Source organism: Grammomys surdaster, unplaced genomic scaffold (genome assembly GCF_004785775.1).
Source record: "Grammomys surdaster isolate TR1022 unplaced genomic scaffold, NIH_TR_1.0 199, whole genome shotgun sequence".
In the NCBI taxonomy this organism is placed as follows: domain Eukaryota; kingdom Metazoa; phylum Chordata; class Mammalia; order Rodentia; family Muridae; genus Grammomys; species Grammomys surdaster.
This window is the reverse complement of record NW_021604644.1, coordinates 5,115,587-5,140,995: the sequence shown is the minus strand read 5'-3', so window position 1 is coordinate 5,140,995 and position 25,409 is coordinate 5,115,587. Positions and strand designations below refer to the sequence as shown.

Here is a 25,409-nt window from a genome sequence, read left to right as displayed (position 1 = left end):
CACTAATCAGGCTGAGGACTGGGATGCTAAGGGCTTCTATGGTCCCATGCAAAGGACCATCCTGTATAGTGCACGGGGAAGGAGTAAGCAGACTCAGGGCAAGAACTCCAGCAGTTTCCTCCAGGGTGATTTCTACTTGTCTAGACCTTCTTCTTTGAGTTTAAATTTTTAAACTTTGTTTTATTATTTGTTATTGTTACTAGTGAGGGGTCACGTGCATGCTATGGCACGCGCAGGAAGACTTTCCATTAGTCTTCTTCCACTGTATAGGTCCAAACTCAAGCTTGGGTCAGGTGCCTTACCAGCTGAGCCATGCTCACCACCCTCGGCTGTGTTTTGGTTTGGTTTGGTTTGGTTTGGTTTGGTTTGGTTTGGTTTGGTTTGGTTCAAGATCTCCCGAGTTCCGGGGCTAGGTTTGCACTCAATACAGCCAACAGGAACCTTGAACTCTTGATTTCCTCCCAAGTGCTAGGATTACAGGCATGTGCCACTATACCTGGCTGGGTGGATTTTGCTCGTTCGTTCATTTGTTTTGGGGGTAGAGCCTCACTATGTAGTGGTGGCTGGCCTAGAACACGTTTTCAAAGGTGTTTCCCTTTCAAAGAAAACCCTCTTTCTTCTGAGAAAGAAAGCTCAAGCCATTGAACCAAAACTATCTATCCCCAGCAGTGAAGTCTGATATTTAGTGTGTGGTGTCTCTCACTATTAAGAGCTCAATGTATCTTTTTGACCTTGCTAATATTTCACTGGGATCATATTAATATTCAGGTTATAAAGCTGCATGTTGTAAGTGACCTGTACAACTTAGTTTCCTGTAAACACAGTGAAACATGAGAAGCTGTTAGTGGAGAAGCAAACTGTGTTATTTGTACAGAATGTACTGTTGCCAGACAAACAGTTCTCTTCACTGTCTTGTGTTTTCTTTTTCACTGGTTTAAAAAAACAAAACAAGAAGCTGGGTGCCGTGTGCACACTTGTAAGCCCTGCACAGGGGAAGATGAGGCAGGAATGCCACAAGTTCAAGACTAGCCTGGGCTATGCAATGGGTACAAGGATAGCCAGAGCTATATAGCAAAGCCCTGTCTAAAAATAAAGAAATAAATACAAAAACTAAAACTCCAGGTTTCGCTCTTTCTATAATGAAGCATAAATGGTCAAGTAGGGCTTTCAGTTTGAATTACGATCTTAATGCACTCTTAAAATTAGCATTCCTTTGTAGGCATGATGTGGGGTGGTGTGCATGCACTGCAAACACGTGGGGGTCAGAGGTCAATTCTGTAGTCCTCTTCCCAGCTTTATATGGGCTGTCAGGATGACACCGTCAGAACGCCACAGCCTTTACCGCTGAGCTCTCTCGCTGGCTCTCGCTTGCTTTCTTTCTTTCTTTCTTTCTTTCTTTCTTTCTTTCTTTCTTTCTTTCTTTCTTTCTATCTCATTAGAGTTTTTCAGTGACGGACTTCCATAAAAGAGGAAAGCTAATGGCATGACCGGAGCGGAGTGCAGGAGCATATACTCAAACCCCGAGAGACAGAGGAGAGACAGGCTTCTTCCACCAGCACTATCTGCATGGCATCCTCAACAACAGAACACCTACCCAAGGATAAAGCGTGTGAGAAATGGATTAGCTTTTCTATGAGAAAGCTCAATTCCTTTCCTGCTGTAATATGCCTAAATCAAAAGTATAGCTAATTTGGGCCCATCAGGAGGCTCAGAGGATAAATGTGCTTCTGCTGACCCTGACAACTGGGCTTGAGCTCAGGGCCCACGAGGTGAGGGACTGACTCCCACACAGTGTCCTCTGACCTCTCAGTGTACTGTGGCACACACGCACAGAGACACACACAAAATAAACTTAAAAATAGATAAAAGTAACACTTTATTTCTTTGATTATGCAATTACCAATTTCCATTCTTTAATTTCATTATTCAACAGATCTGCTTTCCATAAAAAGTCCTAAATAGACAATTATTCCTCATCTCTCAACATAGTACTTTCACTATAGATTTGGTTTTCTGCTTTGTTTTGTATTCTCCGTGTAGCCCTGGCTGTCCTGAAACTCACTCTATAGACCAGGCTGGCCTCAAACTCAGAGACTGTGTGCTGATATTAAAGATGTGAGCTACCACCGCCCGGCAGGTTTAGTATTTTTACTATTAAGTTGGCTCATTCATATTTTTGTTTGTAATCTGGTTTTCTTTACCTCTGTTAACAAAAGGTAATTTCTTGGAGGTTAAATCAGTAAAATTTTCAGACTTGAAGGCTTATTTATGAAGACCACAAAATCCAATACTACATCTGCCACTGTTTAATAATACTAACACCCCTTGCTAGAAATACTAGAAAGTTCTGAGGGGCTGCTGTTTCAGCACTCTTTATCTCATTTGACTATTCCAAGAATATATCAGAAAGGCATTACTGGTAAAAATGGAGGCACACACACACATACACACACACACACACACACACACACAAACACAAACACAGAGTAAGAATAAAGGAATAAAGCCTGGGGAGCAGTTAGTAAACTGCTTGGTGTGTAAGCATGAGAACCAGGGTTCAGGTCCTTAGAACCCACATTAAAACAACAAACAAAATCCCACAGGTTTGAATCAGGCATGGTGGCACATTCCTTTTATCCTAGGACTTGGAAAGGAAGCAGGGGAAGGAGGAACTTTGTGAGTTCAAGGCTGGCCTAGTTTACAAAGCCAGGACAGGTAGGGCTACACAGTAAGCCCTGCCTCAAAAACAAAACAAAAACAACCAAAGCCCCCAAAGCAGAAACTAAAAAAGCAGGTGTGGGAGCGTTTGCCCATAATCCCAGCTATGGCATGCAGGAAGACAGAAACTCTCTGGGGCTTGTTGCCCAGCCAGTTTGGCCAAATCAGTCAGCTGCAGTTTCAGTGAGAAACCGTGTTTCAAATAATAAGCAATAGAGGAAAACACTGAATGTAACCTCTGGCCTCCACAGACACATGTGCACACTTAGCATGCACACACACAAAAGTAAAACAACAACTTTCCATTATAATAAAAAAATAAAAGACAGAAAAAGTAAAAGTGCCCTAACCTCACACTGGAAAGTAATATATAAAGAACTAGGTTTACATACTTTCTAGCCTTCCCACTATAGCTTGTACAGAAATGGCATCATATTGTACAGTGTCACAGCTTGCTGCCAACACTATATGCCCATGTACACATGTGCATGCATGTGCACAGGCAGAGGCCAGAGGGCAACACTGCTGTCTTCTTCAACTGTACTCCACTTACTCTTGAGACGGTCTCTCTTACCAAATCTAGAGCTTACCAAGTAAGCTAGACTGGTTGGCCCTCTGCTTTCTATCTTCTCTCCAAGCTGGAACAAGACCACAACACCATGGCTAGTTTTTATATGTGAGTTCTTAGGAATCCAACTCAGGTTTTCATGCTTGCTTGACAAACATCTGATCCAGTGAGCCATCTCTTTGTCCTTTCCCCCATTTGTTGACAAAGTAAGAACTGTGCCTGTGGACAGGTGTGGTAGCATGTGTGTACAATCCTAGCACAGAGGAGGTAAATGCAGGAGGATCAGGGATTCAAGGTTATCCTGAGCTATAGAACAAGTTCAAGACCAGACTACACTAGACCTTGTCTAAAAAAAAAGGGTGGGGGGAGAGATGGTTCAGTGGTTAAGAGCACTAACTGCTCTTCCAGAGGTCCTGAGTCCAATTCCCAGCAACCACACGGTGGCTCACAACCATCTGTAATGGGGTCTGATGCCCTCTTCTGGTGTGTCTAAAGACAGCAACGGTGTGCTTCTATACAGTAAATAAACAAACAAACAAACAAATAAATAAGGAAAGAAAAGAAAAACAAAAACAACAGAAGGCCATTGGGTTAAAGTGCTCAAGTCTGTCGACCTGAGTTCAATCCCTAGATCACACTGTGGAAGAACATACTGACTTAGGGTTGTCCTTAGACTTCTGTACATTTGCACATCATGATTTAAACATATACACATGTGCAAATGCACACACAATAATAAATCTAATTTTAAAAAATATTTTTGCCGGGCGGTGGTGGCGCACGCCTTTAATCCCAGCACTTGGGAGGTAGAGGCAGGCAGATTTCTGAGTTTGAGGCCAGCCTGGTCTATAGAGTGAGTTCCAGGACAGCCAGGGCTACACAGAGAAACCCTGTCTCGAAAAACCAAAAAAAAAAATTTTTTTTGCTTATGACTTTATCAATACATATTAAAACTACTGAAGAACTATCCTTATGAATACCATTTACTAAAATATTTAATATATTTAGTAAATACACTAAAGTATTTAAAATATTTAATGGAGTAAAAGCCCTCCATGTACAAACATTTAAAAATCAATCTATCGTGTCTACTTTATAGATAAGCTTGGAGGTAAAGATATAACACAAGGCAAGAACTATGAAGTAAAAATCTTAGCTCTCTGGTTGCTGATGGAATATTGTGTCCATGTGTTTCCAAAAAGATTGAAATACACTCAATACTTTGTGGCAAAGCCACCACTAGCCTGAATAAAGTTTGGATACATACCTAGCCACATCCGAATGATGCTCATATAGTCTTTATTCTTGGCCGAGAGCAGTTTGTCATAGGAAGGGCAGCCTGCCAAAAGGATGCGGTCGTGGTCCTCACACATGGAGATGAGGTGCTGCTCTGCACTCCTGGTGCAGCACACGTGGTAGTGGGCCAGCTTTGTTATGGCGTGTCTGATGGAGTCATCAATAGTCCCGCTGACCTCCCCGCCTTCAATGTGAAGGATGCGGATGTTCATCAAGGCAGCAGACGTGGCCAGAGCAAGAGCGTCAAACCGATCCCCATGAACAATCATGATGTCAGGCTTCAGGCGGTTCAGGACGTCTGGTAGCTTCACAAGCGCTAGGCCTACTGACTCTACCATGGCTGCTTCATCTTCCCCTCTAACAATCGTGTGTAGCCTGGTGTTAATGTCAAAGTCATCTTGCTCAATCATGCGGTATGTGTTTCTAAACAGGAGCAAAAAGACGTGACACGGAGTTCTTAAATGAGACAGCAATAATGCCAACCCCGAAGTGAGACACTTGCTGACACTGCTCTCGCTAAAACAATCTAGTACACTGAAGTACAAACTGTAAATAGCAAGCAAAGACCATACAAGCATCTATTCAGGATTCACACGGTTACATAAAAAGTCAGTGGCTATCGCTCAGATCAAGATCAAGCCTTCCCTGGGAAGCTCTGCTGCATGGCTCCCAGGCAGTGCCAGGAGGGGGACAGTTTCTTTTGGGGACAGGACGAAATTCGACTTTTGATAATGGTCAGGCCTTTTCCTTTTTAATTTTTTTTCAAGAAGCAATTGGCACTTTAATGGGGTAAAAAGTTTCCAAAACACAGTTGGGTTTTTTTTAAAACCAAAAATAAACAAATAAATAAACTAAAAAGCAGGGCATCAGGATGCCTGGCACGGCAGTATACTATACATTTCTTTTAATTTTTAAAATGATTTCTTTAGTTAGTATGCACGTAATAGGGTCACCATGACACTTTACACATAACATCATTACACTGTGTTCTTACTCGAGCTCCCACTGCCCTTCCCCCCACCCCTTGGCAGTCCCTTCTGTTTTCATAGACTCAGAGTCTGTGGCCCTCTCCTGTCCCCTTTCCTCTTCAGTCTACTGTGCTCTCATATCTGTGCATATAACAAATACATGCTTATAATATTAATTCAAATCCACGTTCTACATGAGAAACCAAACCTGGCTTATTTTACTTAACATCAGTTTTGGCAGTTCCCTCCACTTTTCTGAGTAAAAGCTTCATTTTTTATGGCTGGATAAAATGCCATTGTGTATCTGAACCACATTTCCTTCAGCTACCCCTCTACTGGTCAGCACCCAGGCTGTTCCACAACTTGGCTGTTGTTAATCAAGCCATAATAAGCATGGATACTCGCATATCTGTAATGTGCCCATCAGACTCCTTTGAGAAGTACGGTGTTTAACTTCCAGTGGTCAAACATTTCTAGTTGCCTTTCTGTGACTGAATAAGCAATTGTTTCCCATGTTCCTCTCACCCCACCCCCACCCCCAACCCTGTGTGTGTGTGTGCGTGTGTGTGTGTGTGTGTGTGTGTGTGTGTGTTTGTGTGTGAGAGAGAGACTGAGCCTAGGGCCTCCTGCATGCTAAGTAAGTACCACACTATATCCCAAGCCCTATTATTTTTTTATTTTGAAATAAGGTCTCACTAAGATGTCTAAGCAAGCCTGAATTTAAAATCCTCTTACCAAAACCTTGAGAGTAGGTAGGATTATAGGCCAGCGCACTATAGTCATCCAGTATTTGAAAAACATTTTAACAGAGCTTTTAAGAGGTAACTGGGAGAAATAACCTCATATGAGCTGTTCTGACACCCCTACAAACTGCACTTGTTTTTCTGAAAAAGTATTTTATAATTTGAGTTGAATATTTACTCCTAATATCTCCCAATAATGACAACACTACAGGCTGTAAATTTACTTCTTATGATGGAAGAATATGATACATAAAAGTATCACTTTAGCCTCTGTAGTTATTATATATTTTATGACTGATCCATAGATCCGTCTCCCCACTAGAACCGTGTTGGCAGTGTCTTCGTGCACTGCCACCGTGTGCAGCCCATGTGTGCACTAGCGACCTGCCACCGTGTGCAGCCCATGTGTGCACTAGCGACCTGCTGACAGAGCAGATGCAGCGACACACACACTGTCCACAATCATTCCATTTACTTTCACACTCAACTCTGGAAAATGTTTTTAGATTTGAGTTATTTTGTTTTACGTGTGTGAGTATTGTGCCCGAGTGCCTGTCTGTGCACATGTGTGCCTGGTGCCTGTAGAGCTCAGAGGAAGGAGTCAGAACCCTGTACTGGAGCTGCAGATGGGTGTGAGCTGCCATGTGGAGCAGGGACTGAGGCTTGGTTTTCTCCAAGGGCAACAAGTGCTCTTAACTGCTGAGTCACGGGGCCAGCTCCCCATTCAACTCTTAGAGAGTGTACGAATGCCAAATGAAAACAATTCCAATCCCACTGTAAATCAAAAATGTCACAAACTGAAACTGCACTCTGGCACTCTTGGAAGCACATGTCTGCCTGCTATCATATTTGGGAAGCAGAGGCAGGAGGTCTGCTGCAAGCTGGGACGAGCCTGGTCCACACCAGTTTTAAGCCAGCCATGCTACATAATGTATCTCAACACACACACACACACACACACACACACACACACACACACACAAAAACCACAGCAAAAAGAAACTGCAGTATATACACTTATTCTACCAAACACCCAGGCTTAGAAACAGTCTGGCAGAATGGTGAGCTGGGGCTGTTGGTGTGTTTCAGCATCCTGAGTTCTTACTGCAGATTTCTAGCCCAAGAAAAAATCCAAATTCAAAATCTGAAGCATAGTTTCTACTGAATTCCTATCCCTTCAGATTAATTATAATAAAGTTAAAAATATTCTTAAACTAAGCCAACATAAATCTAGGACTGTGTGAATTGCAATAGAAAGCAACTTATCTTCGTGGCTGATTTATTGTCATTTTAAAGATGTTGTCATCATATGAGTGGTACATGCACCATGTGTGTGAGTTTGCACATGTGTGCTGAGGCACACAGAAGACAGCTTCTAGGAACTGTCCCCTCCCTCTCTGTGTAGGCCCCAGGATTCAAACTCAGGTCATTAGGCTTTTGAGGAGCTGTCTCAGCAGCCCACAGTGTTCTAATGTCTTGTGAAGACAAAGTATACAAGTCAGGCATAGGGATGTGGGCCTATGTTCCACCTATTTAGGAACTGGAGGCAGAAGGATCAGTTAAGTCCAAGACTTAGGAACCTGTTCAGCAACAAAGCCTAAAGAAAATAAAAGGCCAGCATGGTGATGCATGCCCCTACTTGGGAGGCAGACACAGGAGGATCACCACAAGTTCAAGTCTAGTCTGGGCTACTTAGTAATTTCCAGGTTAGCCTATGCTACATAGATAGATTCTGTCTATAAATTAATAAATTATTAATTAATTAAACAAAAATAAACTAGGTATGGTGGCACGTGCCTGTAATTTCAGAACAAAGTCATTCTTGGCTACATAGAGAGTTTGATGCCTGCCTGGGCTACAGGAAACCATCTCACAAACTGAAACAAAAATCTCCCTAAAACAAACAGTAAAAAATAATTAAAATTTGTAACATGTATTCTCATAGTTTAAAACTGAGAAGGTACAAGAAGGCTATGTGAAATCTCTTACAGCCTTGTCTTCTCATTACTCAGTTCCTCAGGTTAGAAGGTGACCTAAGCATGCATTTTCTGTTAGTAGTAGTTGGTTTTCCTACTCAACAATCTCACCAGCAAATATCACCTTTCTACCTCAGATGCTGTGGCTGCTACCACTTCCTGGAGAGCCTCCTTCCTGCAAGCCTTCCTGTCCTAGCTTTGTCACATAAAACCTACTGAGACTTTCACCTTCAGCTCAAACTAGGCCCTACTAATCAAGTGGATTGTCTTAGAAAGCCAGAACTCATTTCAATTTAGAAAGAAAACCATCTATGGGAGCGCCCATGAGCCTGCTCTCACTGCTCCTTGGCTGGCTTCTTACAGCAAGCTGCCACACAGAGTCTTGGAGACAGGTGGAGTTCTGCTTCCTTTCTCCACGTGCATTGGAGTCTGAGGTCCTTGGAGGCTGCATGGATGTTTTGCACCACAAGGGTGCACTAGATGTACACTGAGGGCAGAGCCAGTGATCCTTTGTGGGTTATCCATTCAGGGCTCTCTCAGATTACCCCTCAATTTTCAAATATACCGTGCATCCAGTGCAAACCTTAATGTCACACACACAACACCAAGGATCTTGTTAACAGGACATTTTAATTTGCCTCAAAATAAGTTAGATTTTTGTATATCCTGTTTCATTTGTACTACTTTATATGCGATTAACCTGTAAACCAGGGTTGGTTTCTGTTATCCTTTGTTTGTTTGGAGACAGGGTCTTACTGTGCAGCCCTTACTGGACTAAAACTCACTATGTAGTCTGGGCAGGTCTCAAATTCAAAGCAATCCTCCCACCTCTGCTTCCCAAGTGGTAGACATACACTCAGTTCAGTAAAGTATTTGAAGAATTGCCCTCGGAACTCACAAGACACACTGGGGTAAAGTAAAGGGTGCCCAGTGGTAAAGCACGTGTTTAGCATGCTTGAGGCTCTGAGCTCAAACCCCAACACCAAAAAATTATGTCTTAAAGCAATCGTATTATAGTCCAGTTATATATTTATAAACACACATGTGGTGTTTCTTCTGAGTGTAGTAACAAACAGTAATGCTTTCAGCTGTTGGTTATCAACTATCTACTAAACAGCATCACCGAGGCAGGCTTCACCACCATGTTGATTTCACCCTATTTTATAATTGAAGAAGCCGACTCCGAGATGCTTCCCAAGTTCTCCAAGGTACACACAGACTAGGGAAGACCCGGGCTTGACAGTAGGTCCATAAGCCTACAAAACCCAAGCTCCCGAGGCACACCGGAGACGGAAGATCAAGAAAGCACTCAGCTCACCCATAGTCGTCGATCAGATGAGAGCCTAGCACCACCACATCAAGCTCGAAGAACGCGGGCTCGGTCTTAATGCCGAACATGATCGGGGCCAGTTTGGAGTAATCAGCTCGGTTGCAGGTGGCAACACAAACCCGAAGCTTTCGGTTATTCCCGTTCTTCTCCATGACTTGCTTTTTTTTACTTGAGAGTTTCTTAAAATAGAGTTCCTAATGGTACAAAAAATAAGTTCTTGTTTTTAGCTGGAATTACTACTGGATAGAAAGCAGAGTTTTCAATTGTTTGGCTTGTAATCTTTGTCGTCCCTTCCCGCCCCCGTGCTCCTCCTTCATGACACTCTTGCTGGTGTATCATGATGAAATTCCAGTGGGCTGGCCTAGCTCCATCCCTTTCTCTCACTGGCATACCAAAATGCAATGTTCTTTCAAAATATAAATATATATCAGCTCTTTAATTATTAGTTTAAAACTATGTACTAGAAATTAAAAAAAAAAAACTTGGTATACTCACAAGTGAGCCCAACAAAGTTGACTGTTAGAGAATCTGGGTAGCCGGGCAGTGGTGGCACACGCCTTTAATCCCAGCACTTGGGAGGCAGAGGCAGGCGGATTTCTGAGTTCGAGGCCAGCCTGGTCTACAGAGTGAGTTCCAGGACAGTCAGGACTACACAGAGAAACCCTGTCTCGAAAGACCAAAACAAAACAGTGAGAGAGAGAGAGAGAGAGAGAGAGAGAGAGAGAGAGAGAGAGAGAGAGAGAGAGAGAGAATGAGAATGAATCTGGGTAGAGAACCATCCATCTGGTTAACTCCCTCAATTCACAGTAAGGGAAATGCAGGTCTAGAGAAGGAATTACTTCCCCACAATTCAAGATCACATCTTTAAAGAACATGTCTTTGCCCTCACACTTCACAGTCCCTTGGGAAGATACAGGTTTGGGGGGAAAGTTGACCTCTAAGACCCCATTGCACCAACATGCTGGGCCTCGAGGTTGACTTCAAATGCCCACAGACAGCTCTGCTATAGATCCCCAAGCCACATGAAAGCCAACTTCCCAACCTGAACTGATTGTCTGCTGCAAACCTGTTTTTACATTTGTTCTCTAACTCAGTTATGAACCACTCATCCAAACGCCCTGATATCTTGCTGCTTCCATTATCTCCCAAGCCCTGTTAATTCACCCTTGAGAATTTTCTCCTCTTCTTGATCCCACCAGCATTTCCCTTAGACCAGTCTCTTGCTTGGGTCTGAGATAGTGGTCAGTGTTGTGTCCGTCTCTAGTCCTGCCTTCTCCCACAGACTTTCAAAGTGACACTCTCAACTTCATAGACCTGATTGTCACACCAAGCAGCATGCCTCACTATGGGATAAAATCCAAACTGCTAATCTGGACCTCACCCAGTCTTTTAAACCACTTCTCTCCTACCTTTACTAATTGTCAAAGCATCGGCATATCAGAAAGCCTGTGGGTTCACTAGTGGATCTATGCCATTCATAGATCCAAACACCTCTGTCTAAAACTTCCTTCCCCTCTTGCCCAGACTCCTACTCAGGCTTCAAAAGTCAGCTGGAAAGGATTCACATAAACCCCAGGTCCTTCTCACTCCATCCCTCAGAGACACCACTTTCCTCTCAGCACTACGGCCCTATCACATACACAAAAACCCTTTAGTGTAGCTCTGCCCACCTATCTTCCCATCTGCCCTCATGCCGCACTCCCTTTATCCACAAAGCCAAAAATTAGAACAAGAGATGTTTGCATTGTGGAATTTGTCTCTACATGCCACGTATCATGTAATCCCAAGACTTAGCAGGCTGGGGCAGAAGGATCTGGAACTTTTGAGTTGGAAGTCAGTCTGATGAGACATGACATGAGGAAGGAGCAAAGAGACGAGGGGACAGAAGGGGAGGAAGAGAGACCTACAGGGAAAGGATGGGGGGGATTTGTTTTATGGAACACTCTAAGCTTCCCAATAATGATGTTAAGTTTCATGCCACGACTCTGAGCTTAGCGCTTAGGTTTGAGGAAGTGCATCAATATTTGGAACTTGAATTAAGAATCCTACAGCTTAGGTAAGAATGTGATAGGAGGTTGTACTGCCCTCTGAAGCTCACTAGAGAAGCCCGTCAGGAGTCTTCTGCAGTGTGTACATCGTCTAAAGCAACTGTTCATGTCCTTCAGTGTGGAGCTCCCTGACCATGCAAACTGACCCACGATGTGGCCCATTTTGAAAGCACAATACCCAGTGAAGGCTAATGCTACCCAATGAAGAGCTCTTGTAAGATGCCAAATGAGCACTTTGCAAAGAGGCCAAAGCACAACTCAACCACTAAGGACAAAACTATTCTTCCATATCAGCGTCCTAAGTGTTCTTGCACAGAATTCTCCCTCCGCCGATCAAACGTGGGTTGACTGAACTGTTGGTGTCATTTAATTTGCTGGGTGAAGCAAAGCAAATGATTGGCGGCTGGTCAGTTTCTCTTTATCTTACACAGCAGTGAACTGTCTATCTGCTGGTGCTTTGTGTTGTTGGGCTATACTGATCTATTGGTCTAACCCAAGTAAGCCAGCAGTATAAACTATAAAAACACAAGTGTCCTTTTTGCTTTTGTAAGTCAAAGGTTTTTAGGAAAATAAATTAAATCTTAGAACCTTTTAAAGAGGAGTATTTCTTTTTTAAATTTATTTATTTTTATTCTTTAATTCTTTTTTTACAGTCCACTTCATATTGCTCCCAGTTTGCCCCCAGATCACTCCCTATCCCATACCTCCTCATCCATAAGAGGAGTATCTCTTGAATTTTAAAAGCTAGTTATTTCAGAGGAAGAGGGGAGGTGGGGAGGAGAGGGAGGGCAAACTGCAGCTGGAATGGAATGTATGAGAGAAGAATAAAAATTAAAAAATAAAGATATACACACACAACTAATTATATCATACTGGATATGGCATGGCACACCTTTGAATCCCAGCACTTAGGAGGCAGAGGCAGGCAGATCTCTAGGAGTTCCAGACCAGCCTGGTCTACATGCAAGTTCCAGGCCAGCCAGAGTAAATAAGCAGATCGGTACATAAATCCATGATTAGGCGGTGAAGGCACCACACACCTCAGAACAGAGTGCCAGGCTGAGCTCTCAGCCACACGGTTCTTCTTAGTGGCCTAAAACACAGGTTTTGTTTCCTTTACTTTCTTTTCTTTTCCATCTTCTCTCCTCTCCTTTTTCTCACCATTTGTTATTTGGGCTTATTTATGAGTTTTTGTTTTTGTTCTTCTGTTTTGTTTTGTTTTGTTTTGTTTTGTTTTTTGAGCCCTATGTAGTTCTCCCTGGCTGGCCTGACACTCATTACATAAGCTCCCAACTCACGGCAATCCTCCTGTCTAAGCCTCCAGAATGCAGAAATTATAGGAATGCACCATCCTCCTATATATACATATTTATTTAGAAATATATATAATGTATACTATGCAATTGAAAACATTTTACAAACTGTTGCTACATTCTTTATTTTTTAAATATTATGTTTCTGAATTAAATAGGAACATGGAAAAACTTAAAGGCAATGGACTATCAAACCAAAGGTGCAAGGTATCAGCTTTACAACATGAAGAGTTACGAGAGCCAAGAAAGTGAAGTCCTGAATGAGCACACACTTCCTGAGTCTTAGGCTGTGTGAGGCTCTGTACAGAAAACGGAGACAGGCACAGAGAACAGTCTATTCTTGATCTGGGAGCTGACACTGGGGAAGACGGCCGAGAACACACAGACCCCAACCATTCTGCTTTCACAAACAGGAGCAACAGAAATCAGAAACTTAACAAATTATTATTTGTTCTGCATAAAATATTCCTAAACAGGCTTTTGTTTTGTTTGTTTTGTATTTTTGAGACAGGGTCTCTCTATATAGCCTTAGCTGTCCTGGGATTTTTTTTCACAAAAAAACTGAGTTTGAGGCTGGCCTCAAACTGAGATCTGCCTGCCTCTGCTTCCTGTGTGCAGGGATTAAAGACTTGAACACTAAAGACACATTTTATACTGAAGATAGTGACCAGCATCTTCATCGTCAATATGGAATTCGGAATGTGACAAAATGGACTTAAACCATTTAAAGGGAATTTAGGTTTCATAAAGCACAATGCAAACATGATAAAACTTGCTTCTTTACATAATGGAATGTTAGACAAAAATGAAAATTCAGCAACTGTATCTGTATTTGCCAGTGCATACTATGTATCCCACACAAAAGTCTCAAGCCACAAACATTGCAAAATGCAAACGGTTTTGAGCACAGGAGCCAGTGAAATTGCTGGCTGCGTGGGTAAAAGCAGAGGCCAGAGGGCAAGCTCCAGTATCAGTCCACCCCAGCTGAGAGAGTTAGAAATGGGGTACAGACAGTTAAGGAATCCAGGGGCATGATTCTGTAAGACTTGGGGGTGGGGAGTGACAGGAATACAACAGCAAACACCCAAACAAACAAAAATAGCAGAAAGAAAAGGCTGCTCAGGGCAAATGCGTGGGCCGGAGGACCAGACAATAAAAGAAATGGGAGGATGCCGGAGTTTTATAAAAAGCCCAACCCAGAGTCCACCTGCCAGAACTCCCACGTCTGGGGCCCATCCCATCCCAACAGGAAATGTCAGTTTGCTTCATTTTCTTTAAAATAATTATTTATTTATTTTATGTATGTGAGTACACTGTCACTGTCTTCAGACACACCAGAAGAAGGCATCAGATTCCGTGGCAGATGGTTGTGAGCCACCATGTGGTTGCTGGGAACTGAACTCAAGAGCAATCAGTGCTCTTAAACACTGAGCCATCTCTCCAGAGCTTTTTGCTTCACTTTTTTGCCTTGAGTTTTCTATCAATTCTATGCCTGTCTCACAGAACCACCTCACCAGCTCTCCGCTACACTTTCACCTTGTTGGAGACAGGCTCTCTTTTCTCCCCGCCCCCTCCCAAGGTCCCAGGGTTTCCGGGTAGCTGGGATTACAGCTGCTCGAATTATCGGACTGGGTCCTGAGCACCCAAACTCAAGTCAAGTTTTCAGTGATACACCACCACCAGCAATCTCCCAGGCTCCGAGAAACGTCAATGCTCACATAGTATATTCAACTCAATTGTGCTTTATAAATGCTGCAAAGGGATAAGTGAATGTCCCGACCACGAGAAAGTTTAAGTGCACTTGTGCAAGTAATCACTAGCAGAGAAAACAACAGTAAAGTAAACATTTGCTAAGCGCTTTCACCAGCCCTGGGCTAACATGGTGTTGCAAGCATCTCATCTTCAATCACTCTACAACACAGACAGGGACACTGAGGTATAGAAAAAAAATCCACTTGCTCTAAATCATAGTTAGTTAATGACTGATAGAACTTCAATTCAAACCCAGGTCTAGATGACCTTCCTACACGCAGGTCACTGCCATACACACCCTCCACCTAGAATGTACACTCCACAAACATCCACGAATGCAAACCTTTCCGGAGAACTTGGGACACTCCTTCCTTTCACTCAGAGCTGGTGGAACTCACCGCAATAAAAAGGGAAGGGCTGCATAGAGTTCTCAGAACCCTGCTGCCCAGCTATAATAATTCAGTTTAGTGTTCCTTCCTACAGTCGGACTTAACCATTATCTTTACTGTTAAACCGTTCCTTGCCACCACACCCCTCCTAACCAGGAGCAAAGCCCATCCCTTGCTCTAACAATTCTACAAGCCTGTTCAGGGATGAATATAAACGTCTATCAAATTTCCAAGGACGCCGAGAGTTCAAATGGTCAGAGTGGGGCGGGCCTCCGAGAGGTCCCTCAGTGCAAACTCTCTCCACCCTAGGCAGTGGTGGGCCCCCGCACTATCTCACGCCTCCGCCCCGGGACCCAGGGCCGTGCTGCCTGCTGCCGACACGGATGGGCTGGAGCCTGGCCAGGCTTACCTCTGCACGCCCTGGTCCCCATTCACCCGCACGCTGAGCCTGACAGCTCCGGGATCCCACGCCGGAGCAACGCACGGGGCAGGAGAGGCGCCCTGCCGCGCAGAACCCTGGCACACTGCACGAGGCCCACAGCTGCAGCAGAGGTGTCGGGGCCTGACACGATGCTCGTGAGTCACCGACTGACTCGTGGCCTCTGCCGGGTTAGTCCCCTCCGGCGCCACCTCGGCAATTGGCAGGCTCGCGTCCAGCGGGTCCTCAGGGCAGGCCCCAGCAAGCGCACTCCCTGGCTTCCGCTACCCGGCGCCGCTCGACGACTCGGCACTCGATCCAGCTCCAGCCATTGCTCCTGCAAACGCAATACACACACCCCGCTCCCGCGGAGCGCCGATGGGTCGATCGCTCCGGCTCCGCCCCAGCCCGGCCCTCCTCGGGTATTTCTGTTGGCCAGTCTTGTGGAGCGCCTTCCGCTGTCGTGTCACCTCTGGTAGTGGCAGCCACTCGGTTTGCTAACCCTAGTTCTCGCTTAGGGGTATTCTCTCCTCTGGCAGAGCCTACAGTGAAGTCCGAGCTCTCCCACGAGATGGTTGTTTTAGCCTTGCACCCAACTTGAGAGCCATCTCGTGCACCGAGCTCCAAGGCAACTCTGTGTCCGCGGTCCTAGAGTGGACCCTGGAATTTAAGCTTTGCCACCCCTGCCACGAGGCTCTGGCGGAGTACAGAGTGACAATATACATACTAGCTGAGCATAACTGTCAGCTCTGAGTTGCCTGCCACTCCAGGGATCTAGGCAATTCTATGACCGAATTTGGGCCTCACAGTTTGTGCCCTAGAAGCCAGATTCTGTCACCTGTCCTCCATAAGTTAACGAGAACAAACAGAGTTACTAGTTTAAAAAAAAAAAAAAAGGTAGAACACGGAGGTTACTTCAATATGGCCATATTGGGAAGAGGGATAATGATATCCAAAGATATGTCCCCTGGGTCCATTTTGAGAGCTCAAATTTCTCTTTCCAGCACGAGAATTTGGTCTTTTCCTTCTCTCCGCATGAGATTCTTAGGGTAAATTCCAGTTTCTTTGAGTCCATAGTTTCAATAGTCTGATAGATTCAGGGATTCAGACATCTCTGGAATATCTGCCAGACTAATTGCAGTCCCAAGACCCAGGAAGAGGGGAGAGGGGCCTGTGCAGCTAGCTGCTGATGAAAATTTTTAAAGGTTTTATTTTAGTTTATTATGTATATGGGAGAGGATATGTACACAATAGACAGCATGTGCCTATGGAGTTCACAAGAGGGTATCAGAAACCCTGGAGCTGGAGTTACAGGTGGTAGTGTGCCTCCTGACATGGGTGACATTTACCACAACTGGGTGCAAGAATATGAGAAGCTAGACAGTATTCTGAACAATATAACTGCAACGCATATCTAAAACAACAAAGGAAGTCACAAGTGAAACTTTCAAATCTATTTTTCTTTTAGTTTTTTGAGACAGGATCCTACACTGTACCTAGCTGAAACTGGCATGGGAATCACTGTGTAGTCCAGACTAGTACTCAAACCCATGTCAGTCCTCTTGCCTCAGCTTCCAGAAGCTCAATCCAACAGCGTGACTTAGTGACACTATTTAAACAATCTAGCAATCCATTGGGGGTTCTTGCTATAAGCTAAATGGAAGCCCCATCAGACTTTTACAGCTTGTGGTCTATTTCAGTCAAGGATGAAAGCTCTGGCTTACATGGTGTTTGTGTAGCCTTGTTGGATCCAGCAAGGGTCACCTCATCCTGGAAGGACAGAAAGTGAGTGGTTTTGTACTCTGAGGTGACATTGTCTACCTTTCTGTCTGAGGTCAGAGCAACCATTGATTTGTAAGTTGACCAAGTCACCATTCATGTGTGCTCTGCTAACACATCAATTTCCAACACATTTCACATCATACGCCTTTTCTAAATACCATCTGGGCTGCTGTGTGGAGAAGGGATCAACTGAGGGTCAAGAGTTGGTGCCAGTGACAATCCCACTGAAGTAGATATGTAATCCATCTGGATGTAAAACTGATGAAGCCTATTACTGACTGGTTATGAGGAAGAAATAAGAATGACTTCCAGGTTTCTATTTTTAGCAGTTGGCTGGGTGGCTGTGGCCCTTCCTAGGGTGACTTGGCTAGACTGATAAACAGGTTTGGGAAGGAAAGTTGAAATATTTCATTTGGAGTGTGATTCATTTGAGAGCCACAGGCAGCTGTCGATAACTAACAAGAGACGTGAATCTGGGCATAAACCCCTAATCCACCAGACTGTAAATGGTTTACCAGCTTCCTACCATTAAGTGCTCATGTACTTTTACTTTCTTTATATTACGCTTCCAGAGGCCTGGGGTTAGCACAGAATTTGGGGGAACCAACATACAGGTAGTAGCAAGGTACCTGCCCTTCAGAGGCTGAAGGAGAGAAGTCATGTCCTTGCCCTTTCCTTGTGGAGACTGACAGCACTCCTTAGCTTGTGAACACTCCCATAGCAAGACTTGGCTATGACTCTCCTGCCTACCTTTCTTTCACTTACAGAGACTCAGAATACGAAATTTGTGCCCAACTAGCAGTTCAGGATAATCATCCTGGCACAAAATACTTGATCACATCTGCACAAAAATCTGTCTCCAAATGTCCATTTGGATTTGGACATTTCAAAAAGCCATTATTTAGCCTGCCATGAGTCGTACAGAGTCATGGAAGATGTTCAAGAAAGGTATCTGGCTTTTAAAGCTACATGCTACATCATTACATAACCAGTGTAGAAAGTTAAGACTAACTTTAAGAACAATTTTTAGCTGGGCATGGTGACCCATACTGTCAGCCTAGCACTTTAGAGGCTGAGGCAGGATGAGTGTCATGAGTGTGAAGTCAGTCTGGGTTATATATAGAGACCCTGTCTCATGAAAAAAACAAAACAAAGCAACACATACACACAAGCCATATACCACACACACATACACACAAGCCACAACACACACATACACACACACACACACACACACACACACACACACACACACACTGCACTTGACAGGCAAGTTGGCTAAGCAGGTAAATAAAGGCACTTGCAATCAAGCCCAATCTGATCCCAAGGCCCCACAAGGTGGTGGAAAGAGAAAACTAATTCCCAAGGTCATTCTCTGAACACTATGACATATGTTCACATGTGAACACACATAAATAAAATGTACTAAAAAAATTTCAAGATAAAATGTTTAATTTTTATTTATATTTATCATGAAATCTAGAAATAAAAATCAGAAATGAAAAGGGGGACACAACAATAGACACCTAGGGCTTCCAAAGAATTATTAGGACATACTTTAAAAACCTTTACTCCACAAAATTGAAAAATCTGAAAGGAACGGATAATTTTCTCAATAGGTACTACTTGTCAAAGTTAAATCAAGATCTGATTAAACAATTGAAATAGACCTGTAGCACCTAGTGAAATAGAAGTAGTCATTCAAAAAAGTTTCCCACTGAAAAATGACCAGGGCCAGATGGTTTTAGTGCAGAATTCTATCAGATTTTCCAAGAAGAGCTAACACTAACTCTCCTCAAATTACTCCACAAAATAGAAACAGAAGAAACATTGCCAAATTCATTTTATGGGGCCAGAGTCACCTGGATACCAAAACCACACAAAGATTCAACAAAGAGAATTAGAGACAAATTTTTCTTGTGAACACTGATACAAAAATACTCAATAAAATACTTGCAAACTGAATCCAAGAACACATCAAAAAGATTATCCACCATGATCAAGTAAGTAGGCTTTATCCCAGACATGCAAGGATTGTTCAATACAAAAATCTGTCAATGTAATCCATCATACATACAAACTGAAAGAAAAAGCCCACATGATCATCTCATTACATGCTGAAAATGCCCTGGACAAAACCCAACACCCCTTAACAAAAATAGACTTAAGGAGATTAGGAATAAAAAGAACATACATACACATAATAAAGGTAATTTACACACACACACACACACACACACACACAAGATTACATTGGCTGAAAGAATTCAGAAACATCCTTAAAAGGGTGCAAGTCAACTTCAGTTTATAGGCTGACAAAAGACTGGTTAAGGTACTAACGGCAAGGGGACCCTTTTGAAATTCATATTCCAGAGCCTTTTGATGATCCTTCGTAGCTGCACTTACTACTCAGCATGCTTTTCAGAGGTCTGTGATGTCAAGGTGGCTCTGTGCTAGTATTGCCAACTACAGAAGAGACACACATAATACAGAAGACACGCACAAATACAGTGCTGCTGTGTTTGTTTCTGTAGATTATTGTCCTTTATTGACATTTTAAAATGTAGCTTTCACTGTGGATTAGGAAGACAAATTGTTTTATCATCTAGATGTTAGAGAAATAATGTAAGCCAGGAAGCACTCAGCCATCCCTGGCTAATAAAAGTTCAGGAACTGGCACAAATCCTGGAGAAGTGTTGTGGGAGAAACTAGTTTGCCTTTAACTTTGGCTCTACAATAAAAAGTTGGGTCAACATAATTGTTCTCTAAAATAATGTCTCACTAAAAGTTATACACGTTTGTTCTGTTGAACTTCCTGGTACTTAGCTATAGTCACCAGCACTCACCCAGCAACAAACCTTCAGAGAAACTTCGTGACTTCCTGACAGAGGCTAAAGAAATAATCTACTGTTGGTCCATGAGTCCTGGTTGAGGACTAGTCCATGTTTGTTGTATAAATGCCACATGTTAATCCATTGTGCTACTGGAGTGTCGAAGTCATATTTGTTAGTAAGCATACGGCTAGGGATGAAGGAACGGCCCTATGGTTGGCCTCAACTCTGTAACCCAAATCGCCAACAAACTTGCAGGCGTTTCACCTCTGCCTTTGGATGCTGGAATCACAAGAATATGATACTGTGCGTAGTGGTTCAAGTGAGCCGTCTAATATCTGCATGAAGCTGGACATAGTGGCTTGTTCCTAGAGGAGCCCCTGAGTCCCGGAGATTAGCCTGGGCTATGTCATTAAGACTCCATCTCAAGCAAAACAACATGAATGCATATCCAATGTGCATAGCTAACATCTCTAAAGCCTTGGCATGAACACAGGCCGCAACCTCGCTCCTCTGTGGCTTCCATGTCCCTGCTGGGGTAATATCAATTCTGCGTTTCAAATCATTTCCTTCATTTCTTTTCTTCTTCCTCTTTACCTCTTGTCCTGTCCCTGAATGTGAACACTGTCATGATTGTGCTTCCCATCTTCCATGGTCTTCTACATACTCTGTCTTCAGAACTTCTTATATTCTTTTTTTTTTTTTTTTTTTTTTTTTTGGTTTTTCGAGACAGGGTTTCTCTGTATAGCCCGGGCTGTCCTGGAACTCACTCTGTAGACCAGGCTGGCCTCGAACTCAGAAATCCGCCTGCCTCTGCCTCCCGAGTGCTGGGATTAAAGGCGTGCGCCACCACCACCCGGCAAACTTCTTATATTCTTAAGCTTTCCGTTTTGACTTCCATGAAGATAAATATACAGCATGGCATCTCCTCTCCTCTTCCCTCCCTTCATTTCTTCTCTCCCCTTCTCTCTCTTCTCCTTCCCTTCCTTCCCTTCATCTTTCTTGTCCTCTCCCCTCCCCTCCCCTCCTCTCCCCTCCTCTTCTCTCTCTTCCCCTTCCCTCCTCTTCCTTCATCTCTCCTGTCCTCTCCTCGCCTCTTCTCCCTCTTTCCATGAAGTAGGAAGGAAAGAGGAGAGAGAGAGGATGAATCCTGACACTGGAACTGACAGAATGTGGCTAGAAGCAGAGGGTAGAAGCCATAGTGAGGAACCAAAGCTCCTGCTTCGATACCCGAGCCCGCAGAGGTACGGACGGGATGAGCTGTAGATGGGAAGTTTTTGGGTGCTCTAGCTTTGGATTTGAGGAGTCTGTGGAATCTTAGGAGCTTTTCATGAGGTTAAGGATGTGGAGGAAAGCATAGGTTAGAAATACAGACTTGTCATGGGCATGATCGATTCCATTACCTAATATCTGGTTTTTGTTTTGTTTTTGTTTATTTGTTTATTTTTTTGTTTTTATTTAAAGCTACTGTTCACTTGTAGTCCAAGGCAGCACTGTCGTTCAGGGATTTTTTGGTTTTGTTTGTTGTTTTTTTCCAACCAACTTTCCCACATTTGGGGAAATCTTGGAGTGCAGTGAACAAATCTTGTCCTGGGGAAGCCACCTTTGTGACCACAGCACCTCCCCTGCAGGGTAGACGTCGGACTATACTTTTTACCATCCCATTTCTTTCTCCTGGCTCCTAGTTAGTGTTACTTGTGGTCAACTCTTCTTATAAAATAGACGTCTACACTTGCAAGTTCCACATCTATGGATTTAAAGAGTTATTAGTAGGAATATTCAGAACAGATGTGTTTGTACTGAAACACATGGCTTCTTTCCCTGTTATTTGGTAGATAATGCAGCATAACGGCGACACGGTGTTGCCATTGTGCTGAGTGCTGTGAGTGACTTAGAGGGGATTTAGGTATACAGGAAATGTGTGAAGGTTATCGCTACATGAAAATATTCTCATTTTCTGCAAGAGGCTTGAATGTCCACAGGTTTTTGATAACCTTGAGGCTTCCTGGAACTAATGCCCCCGTGGATACCAAAGGCTGACTGTTGATGTTTGTTACATATTTTACTGTCTGGGCCTCAGACAACTAGACTCAAACATTATGACATTGAATTGAATAAGGTGGAAAGTTCTGTGAAAATGGATGCCTCACTCTGTGAAGCTTTTCTGGATGTGAGCCTCTTTCTAACCCAGGCTCGCTCCTTCCAACACAAGCAACCCGCTTTCTCTTCCCTCTAGTTCTCTTCATTTGACATTTTCTTTACATTACAGTTTATGGAACTTCTTTTTTCTTTTTGAGACTGAGTGTCATACTGGCCTGAAACTCACTACGGAGTCAAGGATGACTTACACTCCAGTCTTCCTTCCTCTATCTCCTAAGTGCTGGGGACTGCAACCACAACACCCACGCCTCTGCCTCCTTCTGGAAACATTCCACTTCCTGAGCTTCCAGGACACTTGCCTTCCCGTCTATCTCTCTAACCTCTTGCACTACACTGCCTCAAATCCTGGGGAACGTTGGCTCCCAGGATTATGTATCTAGTTTCCCATACACGTCGATTTAATATTCAGCCTTGGCCTCATTTGTTTGAGTAGCTTAGGCATCATTTAAAATTATTCCAAATCTGAAAATCGATCAGAGGCTTCCCTCTCCGGGCTCACTCAGTAACCAGATGTCCCCAACACCTCAAGTCAAACTGATCTAAATAAAGATCTCTTTGACCTCCTAAACCTGGGCATTCTCCTCCACCACAGCTCCCAGTGAACAGCATTCTAATCTATCCAATAACCTGAGGGACACATTCGGTTCCTCTCTGTCCTTTATCTCTCATATTCTGTAGGTCATAAAACCGTAGGAGACTTAACTATACACAGAGCGGTTGCTGACAGTGACTTTTGTAACCACCACACACTGGATCTCACAGCACCCTGAAGGGGGGGGAAACAACAGCTTAGTTTTAGCCGGAAGCTCAAAAAGTCTAAACTTGAACTTAACTGCTAAACAATAAAAATAATACATCTTCACTGAAGGCAAATGGAAATTGGGCCTCACTGTCTTGGTGATACAGCCTGCTGTAGACTGTGAGGGGAAGCGGCTGCGCTCACCACTACACCACCCACCTAACCGGTACTGGAATAAATGGCACCACCTAACTGAAAAAGTTCTTTAGAATAACTTTTTTTTTCTGATTTCTTTACTTAAAAAAAAAAGACGAAAAAACTGGCACATATTCATTCATGAGACAGAGTAGTGAGCTTCACAAAGACAATTCTGTCTAGTACACCGTGGAGTTTGAGCCACCCCCTCCCACACTCTCTTCCTTCCCCTTCCTCCTGTGCCCGCTTGTCTTATACCTTCCCCTGACAAGTTCTTAGAAGCGTTCCTTAACTGTAGGTGATCTTCCGTCACCCTGAAACATCTGATTTAAATGTGCTGCTGCCCTAGAGCATATAGCTGCTGGCATACTTCAACCAAAGTTTAGCTCAAATAGACCGCATATTAATATAATATACGGTATGCTGATCTAAATATTGATAAGCACAGCAACTTTGACTTAGATACTAATTAACACAGAGAAAGCTTCCCCCCCACTCCACCCCTTCCTCAGTGTGGTCATTCAGTATGGTCACTCAGCTGTGGCGGGTATCAATTAAGGCGGGTCTATGTGTCATGTTTCAAAAGCAAAATGAAGTTACAGCAAACACTGTACTTTCTGGAAAGAAACAGTATTTATGAAGTGAGGAGTTCAAAAAACAACAACAATAGCAAAAAATCCTTTCTCATCTGATGAGAGCAAAAGGAATCGGGAGGAAAATTTTGTTTTTACCTCTCCGTTTGGAAATGTGAAGAGACCAGGATGATGACAGAGAGACTACCCAAAGCTGTACAGTGACTAACCATACAGTGACGAGCCAGAGTGAGCAAGAGGAACGACATCTAAGTAATAGTAGATGGGACGGAGTTAAAACTACGCTCCCTTCCTCCTTTTGATGGCCTTTGTCTCTGACAGCAAAGCCACAGTGCTCTAGGGGATCTAGGGGTGGCCTGCTACTCACATGAGGTCCTGCGTAGCTCTGCTCCCTGTGGAGATGCGTGTGCCTTTCCATTCTGTGGCACAGCCGTTTCCTGAGGTGTGGCAAGACTCACCCGAGCAGCTAGCTGTCTGTCCTCTCGGCTTAGCTGCCATGAAGTGGTCATTAGTAAGCACCTGCGGTCCAGACTGACTCTCAAGCTCCGCCTCTTTGAAAGGGAGGGAGAATGGCTCTGAATTCTTCCTGTGTTCCTGGACATTAGTTTTGAAGTAGGAGGACAGCTGGCACCTGAGAGCCACTTCCCTGTTCTTGATAGATGACTGAACTCGGGGATTTTATTTTCAATAAAGAAAGTTTCTTCCGAGTCTCTGAACACGCACCCACTGAAGGACAGTGGACATTCGCATTGTAAATATCATTGCGTGCGCGTTCAGAACATCTGCTGAAGGGCAGTGGTGGCGCATGCCTTTAATCCCGGCACTTGGGAGACAGAGGCAGGCAGATTTCTGAGTTCGAGGCCAGCCTGGTCTACAGAGTGAGTTCCAGGACAGCCAGGGCTACACAGAGAAACCCTGTCTCGAAAACACAAAACAAACAAACAAAACAAAAACAAACAAACAAAAAAGAACATCTGCTAATACATTCCTCTGAACAAAGCAATGAAGACATGAAGACTTATTAGGGGCCCTTAAAAACCGCAAATTTCTCCATATTTAGAAACCTTAGCTTCATTAGACTGAAGGAAAATCAAATCACATTCATCCAAGCTGTTAGGACAGAAAATATGCTTGCTTACAAAGAATATACTTTCATGTTCTCAGTATCCCGGGACCTCCAAAGGGATCCCGGCTAACAATCTGCTTGTTATAAATACAATTCTCCATTATCACCTCCACGGACTCCTAGTCACTCAGCCGTGTGCCCCACCTGAGGCGATCTATAACTAAAAGTGAGCACCTTGCTGGGTGCAGTGGCTCCCAGTAGTCCCTCAGCAGTCCACAGTGGGAAGTGGGTCTTGAGTTCCAGGTCATCCTGGAAACAGTCCGAGCCGGCTAATTTTATGTCAACCTTATGTAGAATAGAGTCAGAGAGGAGGGGACCGCAGTGGAGAAAAATGGTTTCCCTTGAGAGTCTATGGACTATGGACTTCCTCAGTGCCTGTTGTTTTATGCCCCTATGCCCCGCCTTTCTTCTCTCTCTCTCTCTCTCTCTCTCTCTCTCTCTCTCTCTCTCTCTCTCTGTCTCTA

At 43.7% G+C, this 25,409-nt stretch overlaps 1 protein-coding gene across 3 annotated transcripts in view; it reads right to left on the bottom strand.

The window, feature by feature from the left end:
• The window catches only part of Gne (glucosamine (UDP-N-acetyl)-2-epimerase/N-acetylmannosamine kinase), a 39,892-nt gene extending 15,596 nt beyond the window's left edge, over window positions 1-24,296 (bottom strand). For 2 of the 3 annotated variants that reach the window (XM_028770214.1, XM_028770216.1), the window contains exons 1-3: window positions 24,187-24,296; window positions 9,588-9,793; window positions 4,554-5,005 (exon numbers count right to left, since the gene is read on the bottom strand). In XM_028770214.1, coding sequence (XP_028626047.1) covers window positions 4,554-5,005; window positions 9,588-9,793; window positions 24,187-24,237 — 709 coding nt within the window. In that variant the 5' untranslated portion in view covers window positions 24,238-24,296. Of the gene's footprint in view, window positions 1-4,553; window positions 5,006-9,587; window positions 9,794-15,510; window positions 15,810-24,186 lie in introns of those variants that run through there. The other variant, XM_028770215.1, reaches the window with a different exon arrangement.
• Window positions 24,297-25,409: the final 1,113 nt, after the last annotated feature.